The following is a 16,460-nucleotide window of genomic DNA, read 5'->3' as shown; positions in this document are numbered from 1 at the left end:
GAACAATGCTACAGGGAAGTATGAAGCGATTAAGTTCTTAGAGAATATAGAGCTGAACTCTGAGATATTAAACCACCTGAGAACAAAAGCCTTGCCTTAGTAAGCAGGTAGTTCAGAGCTTCCAGAAGGCATTTTCCAAAATGGCATGTTAAGACACAATTGAAAATGGGCTCTAATAGAATTTTTACACTTGAGCTAGCTTCTATTCATGCTGCTTCTGTGATTTCTCCTTCCTTCCACTGAGATTATGAACTCTGATCAACCATCTGATGGCTGAAGTCTCCAACTGCAAAATGATTCTTACTTCCTTGTCCTTCAGACTTCAGCCCATGAACCAAATTCTACTTTGAAATGTGAAAGAAGTACGCACATATGACGGCACATGCTGTTCGTACCTCCTCAACACCTCAGGGAAGGCAAGGCTGCACACAGGCAGAAGACACCAAAGCACTCCATCAAATCCCACTCAGTGTACAGAAGTCGTAATGGAGGGTTGTCAGGGTGAGTTACAGCCGGTCCCTAACACATGCTTACTGTGAGGTGGAAACAGCACAGCTCAAACTCCCGACAACTCATCATCACCACTGCCATCACCACTTCCCTGGCATATAAATTCCGAAAGATTTTAATTGGTATCTCTCTGAGAGAAACTTCCTTCATCAGCCACAAGTTTTTGCAACAGAAACAAATAAAATTCATTGTATGAAAACATGAGCTAGAGTGAAAAAGAGCCAGGTCACTGTAAAGTTGAGATTTAATAACCAATACAGCAAGAGAAAGAAGAAAAGCCTATTCTATTCACACAAAGACTCAGTGACCAAAACTCAACTCAAGACACTTGCCGTAAAAAGTTCCAGGCACAAAAAAACCCAACCCCCCAAAAAAAACTCAATCCCCAAACAAACAAACCAACCCCAAAGCAAACAAACAATCAGACAGCAACAATGGGGTCTGCATGGAGGGGTGATCTCATTTCTGTCTACAGCTACCTGAAGGGAGGATGTAGCCAGGTGGGGGTAGGTCTCTTCTGCCAGGCAACCAGCAACAGAACAAGGGGACACAGTCTAAAGCTGTGTGAGGAGAGGTATAGACTGGATGTTAGGAGGAAGTTCTTCACAGAGGGAGTGCTTGGCATTGGAATGGGCTGCCCAGGGAGGTGGTGGAGTCACCGTCCCTGGAGGTGTTCAAGAAAAGCCTGGATGAGGCACTTAGTGCCATGGTCTAGTTGATTGGATAGGGCTGGGTGCTAGGTTGGACTGGATGATCTTGGAGGTCTCTTCCAACCTGGTTGATTCCATGATTCTATGAAAATAATGCTGAAGTAGAATCACACTGGGAAACAGTAGAAGGACCAAAGGGACTGACCAAGGCTTGTCCCCAGTAACCTCTATTTTATCCAACCCACGGAAAAGGACACTAGGAAGAGAACATTAACAAAATGCTGTGAACTATTCTGGTAACAGTCTACTCTGTATATTTTTATTACCTTGAGATAGTTTAAGCCTTAAAACTGCCTGGATTTTACCAAGGTCGAAACAAACACTTAGATATCCTCTGCTAAAAATCATGTTCCATTTTCATTACTTTTGCTAACATTTTGAGTCACTGAGAAAAGAATCCACAAAATATTTGCTTCAGGAGCTTTTTACTAGTATTGCAGTTCACTTCAACAAGCTCAACTTGTTTATTCTTTCTAACATATGGATCTTCATTTGCATACATCCCGCTCTCCAAGATGAAAACACGTTCTCAGACAAAGCAGGCAAAAATGGATGAAAACAATACCACCCATCTGTCAGAGAAAGGCAGGGGGAAAAAAATTTAAAAGGAAAAAAAACCAAACCCCTAAACCCTCTCTCGCGAAGTGGGTTTTGCTCTTCGCTGTTCTGTATCTTCTCCTCCCATCTTAGCAACAGCGCCTGGAGCAGCCAACCAGGGCCCAGGCGGCGAGCGAGAGCATCTCGCTGCCGGGTTACTGTCGTGCATTGCCCGCTAGTAACCGCGCCGGGCCAGACCCGGGCCGTGCATGCGGCACCTCTACCGCAGTGCACCTGCTGGGGATGAGGACTGGCTTTTTCCGACTCTTCCAGCAAGGATTAACAAATAATTTAGGGCAAATCCTCCCCTCCCCGCCCCCCCTCGCCTTTTTCATTTGGGTCTTCGGATATCTCTGGGGGGAAGGGTGAAATCTTTTAAATGAAGTCACAGAAAGGATGCGGGGGGGTGGGGGAGAAAAACTAACTAAAGAAAAAGAAACAGGTCTGTCCAAGCACACGTACCAGAACTAATTTGCTACAGAGCACCAAAGCAAATCAGTGAAACCCAGCCTGTTTAAATCTCTGCTGATGATTTGACAGTGGGTTAAGTCCCCAACTTAGGCAGAGATCGGTATTAACATCCTACACAGATGTCCTAGCTGAAATGTAGGTACCCAGCTGTTACAATGGCACTATCTCGGACTGTGACAGCCACTTCTTGCTTTTCATAAATATCAAGCAGCCTGCCAAAGCCTCTCTGTATCCCCATCAGACACGACAGAGACATCCAGAATAAGCACACTCCTTCATTCCTCTCCTTCCACTTAATGTACTGATTCTCAAAGCTGTGAAGCAACAACCTTGTGAGAACAGACAGCATCTCTGCGGCTGATTGTTTCCACAGGGCCTGAGCCATTAGAACCATCTCAAACCAACAGAAATATCGTATTTTCTGCTGAGCATGCAATTTCTGTATTGCTACTAAACCTCTCCACCATAAAAACACCTATTTGTATTTCGACTGGCTGGAGCACGTTGCCTTAGAGGTTACTAAGACCAAATCCTACCAGAACTTAACGCTACAACGCAGCACAAATGAGTCATTATGGCCCTAAAAATAACAAGAGAAATTTCCAACTAAAATGTTGCCTAATTAACCATGAATACTGAAAAGTATGGGGGGGGGGAGGGAAGTAACCCCTGAGTAGCTGCAGAGTTTTGAAAACTAATTCATTACAACTTTCTTCCTGAATGCATTCAAGTTATGTAGGAACAGTATTTCCATTTCCATCTTACATTGTAACAGAACCACCAAGAAACATCCTTTGGTGGATATATAAAATGTATGTATCTTTTTAAAGTAAAGCTAAATTAATTTGACCAAGACAGAAAGCCCCAAAGTACTTTCATGCCCTCTTTGCATCTGGGACTATCCATAACCACTCATTTTATTGAGAATACTTTATGGTAAGTTTAACAAAAAAGTAACCTAAGACAATGACTCTTCTCAAAAATCCTCTTCCAAAGAATTTTTAGGCAGTCCTGGTATTAAACCTTACATGTCTGTAACTTTTCTACAACTGATAAAGTGAATATATGTTTCTGTGGTTACTACTTCAAAATGCAGTTTAAACCACAAGTTCAGATACCAAGAAAAGATCCACTTTCAGATCTCTTTCTCAACCCACAGATAAACAGCTTGATGACAAGACAGTGAAACTTTGGCCCCAGTCTGTTCTGAAGCTCTGCAGATCTTGCTTTTCCACATTTAAGGAGTCCACACTGTATCTAACATCAAAACTCTTTTTTTTTTCCCCATCAAGCCAATTGGCTCCCTCATCCTAAAAGAAAGAAGAAGGTGGTCTTGGACTAAGCGACCCTATTATTTCTTTGTGTGTAGAAGTTTCCTTTTCCTGAATTTACCAGTTCATTGCAACCTTACAGCAGTGTCTCTACTGAAGGGATTCTGCAGCTTTCTTAAGTAAATAAATTAATAAATCTGAGACCTTTTGAAACTTGTACCTCTACAACCTTTTCCAAATTTCCATATTGGTAACAACCCCATGAACAGAATGGGTCAGATACAGCTGCTTTCGCCAGGAACTCATCTGCCAGATTCCTTCTGTGTAAACACCACTGACTTCAGGAGTAGTTACACCCTGAATGAGTCAGGTCCAGAGTCATACCAATTTTTGCTATGAATTTGATAAAACTTCATTAAGAAGAGTGGCATTTGTCATATAAATCTGAGAATGAAAATGTCCTGCCTTGTTTTTAGAGAGAAAATTAGATTTAATAGATAAATTAGCATTGTAAAGCTGGGGCACAAATCAATGAAAAATTCTCATTTTAAGTCTTCTGTGGCTTATTTGCCTTCTTTTTTGTTGATGAGCAATGCAAGTTCACATTTCTTTGTCCTTTTATTCAAAGTAAATGATGTTACATTGCATGAGTTTCTTTGTCTGAACAATAGAGCTAACTACAGAGCACAATGGGAGCATTACTAATTCTTCCTCCTTTTGTTAATTTAGAGCCTAACCTTAATATTACTTTGTAATATTATTTTTACTGAAAGAACATTTATTTGTTGCTGCTCTTTAGCTGAATTCTTCTCCAACATGTTGGCACAAACTGTCTTTGCTAAGAAGCTGTACTTCTCCCTTTGTGATCCAACACTCATGAAAGGTTTTCACTAATTCATTACAGAGAATGATGTAGAAATGGTAACATTTTTCCCAAGCTCCATTTGAGAACAGAAACACCATTAATTTCAAAGACCCATTTTCATAGCAGCATCCCTTATCTCTTATTGCCATGACCATCACCCAAGAACAATGGGAACTGAGACACATTTAGAGACATTTTCTTCTTTTTTTTTTTTAACTTGTGCATATAAGTTTACTGGGTTTAAAAAATCATTTGCACTTCCTACAGCAGGACTTTGGACTTCCAGGAGTGTATTTTCTGCTTCTCTTTTGATAAAAAGGTGAATCTAACGGTCAGGCAGTTGGAGTACCTCTGTTACAAAGACAGGCTGAGGGAGCTGGGGTTGCTCAGCCTGGAGAAGATGAGACTCCAGGGAGACCTAACTGCAACCTTACAGTACCTGAAGAAGACCTACAAAAAGGCTGGAGAGAGACTATTTACAAAGGCCTGCAGTAATGGGATGAGGGGCAATGGTTTCAAACTAGAGAACATTTAGATCAGATGTTAGAAACAAGTTCTGTGCTATAAGGCTGGTGAAGCACTGGAACAGGTTGCCCAGGGAGGTGATTGAGGCCCCATCTCTGCAGATATTCAAGGTGAGGCTCAACAGGGCTCTGGACAGCCTGATCTGTCTGAGGATGCCCCTGCTGACTGCAGTGGGAGTTGGACTAGGTGACCTTTAGAGGTCCCTTCCAACCCAAACCATTCTATGATTTTTGAATTTTGTATCACAGCAATGAGAGATCCTCTTAGCACACAGCACCCACAAGGAGCACAGAGCTACAACAACCACCAGTGCCTGGAGGCACAACATTGCCCTTCTGTTGAGCAAAGACATTGAAATCCACTGCAAAAATCCAAGTTTCCCATTGGAGGACAAACCAATAAGCACCATTCCGAATAGTTTTACATGTCATGCACGCAACTACAAGCCCTTCTGTTTTTAACAGAGATATCCCAAAGTGCCCACAAAAAATTCTCCTTGCAGAACCACTAAACTAATTCAAGAAATATGACAGTTGGATCTTCATCTGTGACTATTTAGGCAATTCAGGTTTTTACTTCTCTAATGGAAATCTTTTATATTAAAACAAGTGCATTGGGTCAGTCCCTAGAGTAGGGAATGTGGATGGGAAGAATTTTTTTTCTAGGTTTCTGTAATGTCTAGCAACTCACTGTAACATAGAAGGAAGGGACCTATGCAGATTGCCTGGTCCAGCCTTCTACTCAAAGCAAGACAATCACCAACACTAGATCTGGTCAGCTGTAGCTGGCTCTGATCAGACAAACCTTCTAAGCTCCCCTGGAATGCAGAAAGTGCACCATCTCTCAGGGATCTCTTCCAGTGCTACACCAACCCCCTGGTGAGTAGATACTTCCTAATGTCAACCAAAGGCCACACAAACTGCACTATGTGGTCACTGGCTCTTATATCATCTGACACTACTGACAGATGCTTTCTAGGTAGCTGTACACCAGAATAACATCACTCCCCAGTTTCCCCTTCACCAGGCTGAACAAGCCCAGCTTTTCTCAGACTCACCAACTTTTTACTCCTCTGACAAACCCTTTACAGCCTACAAATACCTCTGTTGATCTGGAGAGACCAAAACTGGTTACAGTATTTCAGCTGTGCTCTCACTGATGGTGAGAAGGATAACAACTTGGCTTCATCTGGCCATGTCCTCTTAAGACAGTACATTATGTGGTTTACCTTACTTGCAGCGAGAGTACACTTTGGCACATGGTCACCTTGGCAAGGACTGTACACCTCACGGGTCTGTTTTAGATGCCTGGCTAGCAGAAGAGTGCCAAGACCTGCTGGCAGACAGCATACCACACAACCATTCAGAGGCTGTCTCCTTAGTGGTCCAAGAAAAGACATATGGTGCAAGACCAGGTGGAGAGGGGTGAATATGAACTGATCACAGATAGCCAGAGAAGTTTAATCACCTCTATCAAATCTAAGTGTAGTGACACAGTCATAGCTACGCCCTAGAGCTAAGTAACTCAACAGTAGCAGGACATTTTGCCAGGATGTTTCACTTCACTCAAGCCAAGTCACTGAGGCATGTCAACAAATGTAGATAGAAGGTTTTGGTATAGAACCCCTCTCATTTCTGAACAATGAGAAAGAGATTCATTCAGTTAGGAGGAACAAGTTTTTAAACCTTACATGAGACATATTGGCATAATTCCATTTCTTGGGTTAAAAAAACCCCACCACCCTCAACATTTGAGTCTGTTCTGATAAGACAAATAATTTTGCATGTGCAAAAGTTGCTGCCAAGCCAAGTCTTCTCCTGTGGCCATGCTATTTTAATAACTAACTAAAATAAGGCAGGTGTGCATACACAGAGTTTTGATGCTAAAAAACCGATTAAACCCTCAAGTCTGCAAATCCTTCAGCAAATGAATTAATTGTATGCAGAGGCTGTCCACACACCAAAGTCATAGGTCCAATGTTTTTCATACCACACATTTTTAGACTACTAAAGCCTTTGTGTGGTGAACATGACAAAATTTCCAGACAGCAGTAATGTACTGTGTGAAACAATTTCGAGTGGAACTTTTAAGCCAGTGGATTTAAAAATCCGGAGCAAGTGCAAGTATCAAGTACAGCTCAGGTGAGCAGTCGCTGGCAGGGGCTTATCTCTTGAAAAAGAACTAAAGCACACAACCATACCAATTTTCCTTACTAAGACAGAATTCCTCAAGGAAGAACAATTCCATCATTTAGTACACAAAATTCTCCTGAAGATTCCAAAGTTTTCTCTTGGGCTTACTTCTCTTGACAACTTAGTTTTCTTTTCAGAGGTGATAAGACACATATGCAAAACCCAAAACCTCTCTAGGAAACACACGGCTACACAAAGCAGATTAAGGTATAAAAGGCATAAATTCAGATGAAAAAAGGACATAGCCACCTCACATCCACCTTTCAGTCCTTGAAGAGATTGAGAGGATATAAAGAAGAGAGCTGAATATGCCCATCAGTAAATCAGCATCAGAAATTTGTCTCAGAGCTACCTATAAATAAAACTGGATTGTGAGAGGAAAGTGGCAGCACTTCACTGCCTTCAGAAGCATCCAATACTACATAGCTGTGTTGCAGCTTGTCAACCCTTTGCTGTGTACTATTAACAAAGTAGGTAGCCAAAGAGCATCCACGACCAAACCTTAGGATTCAGTTCTAGCAATAGTCTGTGATTTCATCATTTAAAAGAAATGCCAAGCTTAGAAAGATCCATCAGAAAGACCCACTAAGAGATGTTCTACAGCTAGATTTACATGGATGGACTGGAATTCCTATTGTTCACAGCATTTTTTTCCAAACACAGCATTATTAAGAGAGTAATTTTTATCCTGCTTTCAAATGCCTTCTGAAATTCTGAGACGCTTGCTGTTCTGAAAGATGACTGAAAAAATAACCATTTCACAGAACAGCCAATCCCAAGAGTGAAAAAAACCACCCTCTTTTCCCCACCCCCATCTCCAAACTACTGCATGCTCTACCCACCCTCAACAATAAACTGGAGACATGCAAGATCACGGGACAGCTATTTGGCAGCACAGCAATACTATATTTACTTTAGATGCTTTAGAATTGAGAAGCAAAAATAAGCAGTTGTATGAACTACTGAATCTAGTTTCTCAGAGTGCAGCAGGCTCTGTGAAAGTTTCCTGTTGCCAGCTAGGGACAGGGGGTATATCAAGAAGCCAGAGGGTATATCAAGACTCTGAAAACAGTCCCTTTGCTCACTTTGCTTCTCTGTCCACAGAAGACTCATTCCAACTATCACGATCACCCACACGGGCAGTAACACTTGTATGTTAGCCAAAGCGTTACGTTTTCCTCACCTTTTTTCCGCCACCATGGCCCCTCTTGGATAGAGTATGACAGTTCTTTAAACTCAATATTCACAGCTGGTCTGCGAGGCAGGTACGAGAAACGATGAGCCTCTGTCAGAGTATTGTCCACTTTCCTTAAGTGTCCATTCATCAGTCGAATGTCTTGGTTATCTGTCCCATTTGAGACCACCTCATCCACTGAGACACACACTGACTTTGGCTCGGCCATGGTGCAAGCAGAATTGCTGCCGTTCTAGAGGGAAAAAGTTGGAGAATGGACAAAGGTCACAGACTTTTCTTTAGGAACACATTTTAAAGCTTTCTGTTTGACAAGAGTTACTACATAAGTAACACAACAATCCAGCACAGTAAGGCCCTGCAAGGTGAATGGGGGTAAAAATAAAAGTCTCTTTTGTTTGTTCTGCCTGTGTGTTGACAGAAGAGGCAAAGGAGCTCTTGCACTTGCAGCACACAAAGGGCAGTTCCTTCTGCACCGGTTTTGCCTCAAAGGGACATACACAGCACATTAACATCTTCAGAACAGAGTAACTCTTGCACATTTATAAGGTCAGTCCCTACCAGAATTTGGTTCTTGTTACTCTGATTCCAGGGCTTGACAAAGCTGAAGGGGCAAATTATTTGTGCAGACATTTCAAAAGACAGCCACTCCAAAACTCCAAAGAGCCGTTAGTCCTTTGGATCAGCATACACTTCCATAAATGTGAAAATGCACAAGTTGTATTTCTGCAAACTGTAAAATGTACTGGTTTGTTCCTTATTTGTTCCTACACAGATCATTCCGGAGACTCTGCAACCTGGAACTGTGTCACTCCTTTCCCAGAGGTCTGTTTGGAAAGCACAGTGCTTGTCACCCAAAATCCATGCATACTTTCCTCTGCTTGACAGCAATCCCTAATGGAAAACTTGTCAGGTACTTAAACTGTATTAAAACCTGCTCCAGTACTTGCACTGTTGAGACTGTAGGGTCAATGCTTTATGCTTACAGTCATAGCTCTTACAACTACTCAGTGCAGGTCCACTTGGCATTTTTTGGACTGAATCTCTTTCCTCTCCTATCCTGACCATGACAATGGCATTTCCTATTAAACTAAAATAATATCTTCCATTCCTTTTACCTTCAGGGGCACCTTGCACCAATATCTACAGGATGTGTATAGGGCCAAAAAGAAAAAACAACCACAAATTTTCTTCAGCTAAACAGAATTTTGAACAGTTCACAGGCTGTTTGTTGTCATCTGTTGTTTTGAGTACACCATAAGCAGGGTCCAACACATGCACAGTTCTCTACTAGAAAAGTTACTATTTTTCATGCAGATCTGTACTGGATATTTCTGTAACTGGCTTATGTGCTAGGCTTTTCATCACATGTGCCCAACAATCTACATGTCTCTAAAGGGATCTCCTGGAAAGCGTATGTGCTGCACCACCTTTCAAGGCACCAGTGTTAAACACCTCCAAATAGAAAGCCGTAAGTCATACCACTATATCCTCCCCAGTCACCCTCCAGTACCTCTACATCATGCTGCTGCTTTTTCAAAGAGACATTTTCATCTTCTCTGCCATGCCTACTGGTATAGAATCATAGAATCAACCAGGTTGGAAGAGACCTTCAAGATCATCGAGTCCAACCTATCACCCAGCCCTAGCCAGTCAACTAGACCATGTCACTGAGTGCCTCATCCAGTCTTTTCTTGAAGACCCCCAGGGACGGTGCCTCCACCACCTCCCTGGGCAGCCCATTCAATGGCAAATCACTCTCTCTGTGAAGAACTTCTTCCTAACATCCAGCCAATACCTCTCCCAGCACAACTTCAGACTGTGTGCCCTTGTTCTGTCGCTGGTTGCCCGGGAGAAGAGACCTACCCCCAGCTGGCTACAACCTCCCTTCAGGTAGTTGTAGACAGCAATGAGGTCACCCCTGAGCCTCCTCTTCTCCAGGCTAAACACCCCCCAGCTCCCTCAGCCTCTCCTCATAGGCCTTGTGTTCCAGGCCTCTCACCAGCTTTGTCACTCTTCTCTGGACACATTCCAGTATCTCAACATCTCTCTTGAATTGAGGAGCCCATTTTTAAAATTTTGATTTATGTTGTAGAAGTGCTGCTCAGATCAGTCACTTGATGTAGAAGCGCTGCTCAGATCAGTCACTTGCCATCAATACTGATGAAAAACATTTTTTAAAACCCAGTACTATATAATCATCGACTAAGAACATTTCAAAGTAGTCTCCCATAACTATATAGCTAGCATCTTCACATTCCTTATGAACAATGCTACAGGCTTGGGGAAGAGTGGCTGGAAAGTTGCTTGGTGGACCTTTGGGTGGTGGTCGACAGCTGGGTTAACATGAGCCAGCAGTGTGCACAAGCTGGCAAGAGGTCCAACAGCATCCTATCCTGGCTCAGAAATAGTGTGGCAAGCAGGAAGTGATCACGCCCCTGTTTTTGGCACTGGTGAAGCCACGCCTCCAATACTGTGCTCAGTTTTGGGCCCCCCACTAGAAGAAGAACATTTTGGTGGTGGAGCACATCCAGAGAAGGGCAACAAAGCTGGTGAAGAGTATAGAGAACAACGTTTATGATGAACAACTGAGTGAACTGGGATTGTTTAGTCTGAAGAAGAGCAGTCTGAGGGGAGACCTCACTGCATATTACAACTTCCTGAAAGGAGGCTGTAGTGAAACGTAAGTAGGTCTCTTCTCTCTATTATCAGGTGCAACAGGATGAGAAGAAATGGCCTGAAATTGTACAAGGAGAGGTTTATATTGGATATTAGGAAAAATTTCTTTACTGAAAAAGCATTGGAATAAGCTGTCCAGGCTGGTGGTAGTGTCCCTGGAGATGTTCAAGAAATGTGTGGACATGACACTTTGGGATGTGGTTTAACGGCCACAGTGGTGTTAGGTTGATGGTTGGATTCAATGTTGCCAACAAAAACAATTCCACAATTCTATGAACACGCTCCAGGTTCTGGATATAAAAATCAGCTCTGCTTACCACATTTTCTCAAGAAAGAGATTTTAATTGTGCTCTCAACTTACTCAGAGGTCAGGTATCCAGTAACACTTATTCACAATTTCTTAAGTAGTTGACTGCAATGGTATGCAAATTGAATGTAATAAAAGTAATGTGAAATATCTTAGAACTGAACAACTAACGTAGGGGAACCTCCCTCTTCCCTGAAAAAGAGAAGCTGAGTTAACAATATTCCCTCCTGAATGTTTTCAAGGTTTACTTTAGCAAACATAAGCTGTTTGGTTCAGAGAAACATCTCCAGACATCAGAGGGAAGATCCAAAAAAAACTAAGATTCAATAAGCAGGTCACCTTGAGTATTCAGGAGCTGAGCAGAGCTTCTCCAGTTCAGATCAATTCAAAAAGAAACATCCCTTGGACAAGGTCCTCCTCTCTTCCTACTTAACCATCTGGGAGTATGCATCCAGAGACTTTTGCTCTTGAGACACTAAACAAGACCGCAATGCCTGTGTTCAGCAGTGAGAGTCCACTAGTCACACGCCTGCCTCCTCCAGGACCACCGGCTACGGGCGAGGATTCCCTCTGAACCCAAGGCGGCTGAAACGGCTCCCCAGACGTGGGAGCTCCTTCGCCTGCAAAGAAGTGGCCAACTCCCGTGGTTAAGGCAGCCACAGACTTACCAAAGCCCTGCTTAACTGCTGCTCCAACACCCCTGCACTACCTCCGCCGTGCAACCGCCGGCACCAGCCACCCTTCCTCTCTCCACTGACACACACCGCTAGGTACGCACAGCCGCGCATTTCAAACTGGTGTCCATTTCAACCCCTCTGCGCAGCTCCTCAAAGGCGGCACCTATATATTCGTTCCTTTCACACACCTTTTTCTCACCTAGCTTTATTTCGCCCGTAAGGAGACGGACTGCTTGCCAGTGCCCACCGGGCCCGGCAGCAAACGCCCGCCCGTTCACCGCGGCAGGACAGTCCCACGGGCACTGTCCGCTCCTTCCCTGGCCGCCTCCCCGCTGAAACCGTTCCACTAGCTCCGCTCCCGCCCGTGTGCCGCTGGCTCTCGTTTTCAGCAAAGGTTACCGTCCTTCAGCAAATCTGTTTTGAAAACGACGGGGCGCAGCGGCGCAGGGAGCATGCTCGGAGCAGCCGCTAATCCCCCTGCTTTAGCTACAGCCCAGAGGTAACCAGCGGTCAAACCTCGCTATGCGCCGCCGTCCCTTCACGCACCTTGCCGCCGATAACGGGGGACTTCGCACACCGTATCTGGCACCTCGCAGCGGGACGCGACCCCACCCCACCGACTAGCTCAGGGAGAGCGGGAAAGTGCCTTGCGGAGCTCTCGCTCCGTCCTCCCCCCAGCCTCGCACCTCGCCCGCGCTGGCCGCGCAGCCCCCTTCACCCCGCGGAAGGCGGCAGGAAGGGCAGAGCGAGCCTTACCAAAGCGGTGCCCAAGGAAAAAGCCGCCATCAGACATGCCATGTGCCTCGCTGCCCGCCCGGCTGCTGGCGGCGGCTCCGCTCCGCCGGCGCCGCTCGGAGCCCTCGAGTGCCGCCTCTCAGCCCAGAGTGGCTGCGGGAAGCAGGCGGGCAGGGAGGGAACGGCCTCCCGCCGCGCTGGGGCCGCCTCCGCCCCGGCCCGCCGCTACAGGGACAGCCCCCGCCCGCCCCCGCGGCCCCCTCCGCGGGGCTGGGGAGAGCCGGCGAGGCGGGGTCGGGGTCCCAGAGATCACAAGGCGGCCCGTCCGCCGACAGGAGAGGTGGGTAGCGAGAGGCTACTGCAGGTAGCAGCGAGTCCCGCGGGTGGCCGTGGCTTTCGCTCTGCCGAAACACGCGGCAGCTATTCCTCCAGGGGATAGGGAGCGAAGACCATTCGCCGAGACACCCCAGAGGAGGGCTGTCAGGCATTGCCTGCGTAACTCTAAACCGGCACAGCTTCCTAATGAGCTCCCGGAGGGGACACGCCATGCCATTCCCTTAGAAAATGTGGAATCGAGGCATCATCTGATTGCTCCATTTGCCGTCCCATCACCGTGAAGAAGAGATGGGGCTTCTGGCCGTGGGACTTACAAGCCAGTGATTAATAATCAGAGTAACTCACCTTGCTTCAGAAATGGAGAAAGGAGGGTTGTCACAGAGTTTCTGTTTTCATTCATCTTTTCCTCAAATCAAAGATCTTTGTTTTGTAGAATCATCAATGCTGGAAAAGATCTCTAAGATCATGGAGTCCAACCATCAACCCAAGCCTGCCATGGCCATTAAAACACATCCCAAAGTGCCATGACCTCATGTTTCTTGAACACCTCCAGGGACAGTAACTCCACCCCTTCCCTGGGCAGTCACTTTCAGTGCTTGACCTCTATTTCAGTAAAGAAAATTTTCCTAAGCTCCAATCTAAACCTCCCCTCATATCATTTCAGGCCATTTCTCATCCTATCGCACCTGATACTAGAGAGAAGATACCAACCCCCACCTCACTAGAATGTCCTTTTGGGAAGTTGTAGAAAGCAATGACGTCTCCCCTCAGCTTCCTAAAACAGAATTGGCCCCAAAACAGCTCCAGGGAAAACCACTTGTTTTGGTTTTGGCCTCCTGGTCCTACAAAGACAGGGCGTGAGCCACCGCTTGCCCGTGAAGTGCAATGGGTGATGTTCACAAGCCATCAGGGCTGTGTTGGCAGTGCTGACTTGAGTCCAGGTCCATGACTAGGTCTTGAGTTAGCTTCATCAGCCATGCTACCCAGTGGTAAAAGGCTCTGCCCAACCAGTTCACTAAGAAGCTGGATACTGGAAGACCCACCGACCTTCTGAAATGTTTTGGAAGTTACATACCCATTGGTTCTTGGCTTTGGTGGCTGCTCCCTGCCTATTCCTCTGGAAGAAACAGGAAGAGGGGGGAAATTATAGCAGGTGTCTGAGATTCAAAGAGATTCAAAGGATTCAGGGATTCAAAGCATCTAACAAACATTGCAATCACGTGTTCATAGTTTGTGAGCGATCTGATGAGGGAGCATAGCATTTGGTGGTCCTGTAGCATTGTAAAAATGTGGAGGTAATCCTCACAAAGCCCCTTAAAAGCAGGCAAGTGTTTTATCCCTGCTAAGCTGTGGAGGCATTTACCACAGGTAGTATAGTGCTGTGCAGAAGGAACTGGTGCACAGAACATCTACACCAGGTAAGACAAGGGCTCACCTGCTACAGTTCCCTTCCTCTTGGCGGTAGCTGGGAGGTGGATGCTCAAAGAGGAGCTTAAGCACAGTGCTGGTTTCTCTCAGATGTCTCCCTGATTCTCTCCCAACCTACAGCTGGTTTTGGCTCAAGGATTCCCAGATGTAGTTGTTGCTCCTGAGTTTGCTAACAACTCTCAGTAGAAAACTCTTACATGAGGGACCTATCTTTGGATACATAGGAACTTTTACTACCCACTTCATCCTACTGCAAAGGAATAGAACATGGAGTGAGCTGGACTGAGCTTGACCTTCAATTCAGTCCATAGATATTGCAGAAAATTGTTTATTTATAACTCAAATATCGAGGAAGAAATGCCTACCTGCTGTGGAATACCAGGTCAAACATGGATGGGCCCATCCGGAAGTCCTCACAGAATGCTTCGACTATGTTTGAGAAGAAATCTGAAATACAATTATCTCCTAATGTTAGAAATAAAGAGAAATTATGATGCAGTCTTCCAGAGAGGTTTTTAATTAAGTTGTTATGGAACACATGTCTAGAGCACCTGAAATTGGTTGCTTGCTTTATTTTCCCTTTGAAACATTGCAAAGGCTTCATTATCTCTCTACAGGGCTGGAAGAGGCTATGAAACACTTCTGTATGCATTTAAGACATTTATAGGCTAAAACACACTGCTTAAGACACCATGTATTTTAACTATAAGATGGAATGGGATGCAGAGAGAGAACAAGAGATACTCTAATTCTGGTGAATGTGTGTTAGAAACCCAGCACAACACTTACTATCCTGTTTTAACTTCATAAAGGCTCAGGAAGAATCAAGGGAAACAACATAAAGGCTTTAATGAAACTTTAATGTGCAGTGCTGAAATATGCTGTACCAGCAAAAGTTTTAGCTCCATCTATAAGCAGCTTATGGTACTAAGGGCTAAAGTGTACAAACTAGACCTTTGCAGGAAGTTGTGCACTGCCCTTTGGCTGTAGGACTGTTCATGCAGCCCACCTGGACTCAGCTGTGTCACCAGCTGGGTTGCGTTATTGCCCCTCATTCAAAGGCCAGCAGCATGCAAGGAGGAGCGCCTGACTAAATTCTGCAACATTAAATGCCTCTGATCAATAAAGTGATTGCTTCTCTCTCAGATTTGTGGCTGAAGCAGTGTGGGAGGTGATGGAGTCGCCATCCCTGGAGGTGTTAAAAAAAAACCTGAATGAGGCACTTAGTGCCATGGTCTAGTTGATTGGACAGTGGGGAATAGGTTGGACTGGAAGACCTTGGAGGTCTCTTCCAACCCGGTTGATTCTATGATTCTATGATTCAATTGCATGTTTACCATGCTGCTTTTAACAGTGTGCATGAAAACTACCCTTTGCTGTATGAAGTGGCACAGAGGCACAGACATTAGGCATGAAACGAAGGCAGATGTTGGCTTGACCTGCAGCCTCAAGCACTCCTGCTGTCACCTTCTGTTAGAGCTTTTCCTGAGCAAAAGTGCATCAGATCCTGAGAACTTTTTTTTTTAATGGTGGCCACAGTATCAGTATCTAAAGGAGCTTCTTGTAAAACACTGAGACATAAAACAGGTTTCTCAGAAACCAAGTTCTATTTGGTATCTATTTTGATACCACACAGGAAAAAAAATGATTACATAAGATGAAGTATGCTAAAAATAGCCGTCTCCTGCATTCCTACATTCCCTCATTAACTCTTCCATTAACTTCACAGGTGATCCCCTGGTCCCTGCAGACAAAAAGATTAAGAACAACTCTGTGGGAAGAAAAAGATAAAAAAAAAATAAGAAGGAGAAGAAAAGATATATAAAACCATGAAAAAAATCCAGAACAAAAAAAAATCAAAACCAACAAAGCAAAAAATTCAAGGGAAGCTACAAATGAAGGTGAGAACAAGCAGGCAGGGACAAAACTGATTCCTGAAATAGATGAGGAAATAGTAGTAGCTTC

General features: G+C 44.7%; 1 protein-coding gene across 6 annotated transcripts in view; it reads right to left on the bottom strand.

Annotated features, from left to right (window-relative positions):
- ABCG1 (ATP binding cassette subfamily G member 1) overlaps positions 1-14,564 on the bottom strand; it is a 65,214-nt gene extending 50,650 nt beyond the window's left edge. For 2 of the 6 annotated variants that reach the window (XM_064152573.1, XM_064152572.1), the window contains exons 1-2: positions 12,753-12,970; positions 8,325-8,568 (exon numbers count right to left, since the gene is read on the bottom strand). In XM_064152573.1, coding sequence (XP_064008643.1) covers positions 8,325-8,568; positions 12,753-12,794 — 286 coding nt within the window. In that variant the 5' untranslated portion in view covers positions 12,795-12,970. Of the gene's footprint in view, positions 1-8,324; positions 8,569-11,658; positions 11,925-12,184; positions 12,479-12,752; positions 12,971-13,412; positions 13,512-14,142; positions 14,185-14,502 lie in introns of those variants that run through there. The other 4 variants (XM_064152576.1, XM_064152575.1, XM_064152574.1 and 1 more) reach the window with 4 other exon arrangements.
- Positions 14,565-16,460: the final 1,896 nt, after the last annotated feature.

The sequence above is a fragment of the Pogoniulus pusillus genome, chromosome 12 (genome assembly GCF_015220805.1).
Source record: "Pogoniulus pusillus isolate bPogPus1 chromosome 12, bPogPus1.pri, whole genome shotgun sequence".
Lineage (NCBI taxonomy): Eukaryota > Metazoa > Chordata > Aves > Piciformes > Lybiidae > Pogoniulus > Pogoniulus pusillus.
The sequence above is the reverse complement of the archived record's forward strand: the minus strand, read 5'-3'. Positions and strand labels throughout refer to the sequence as shown.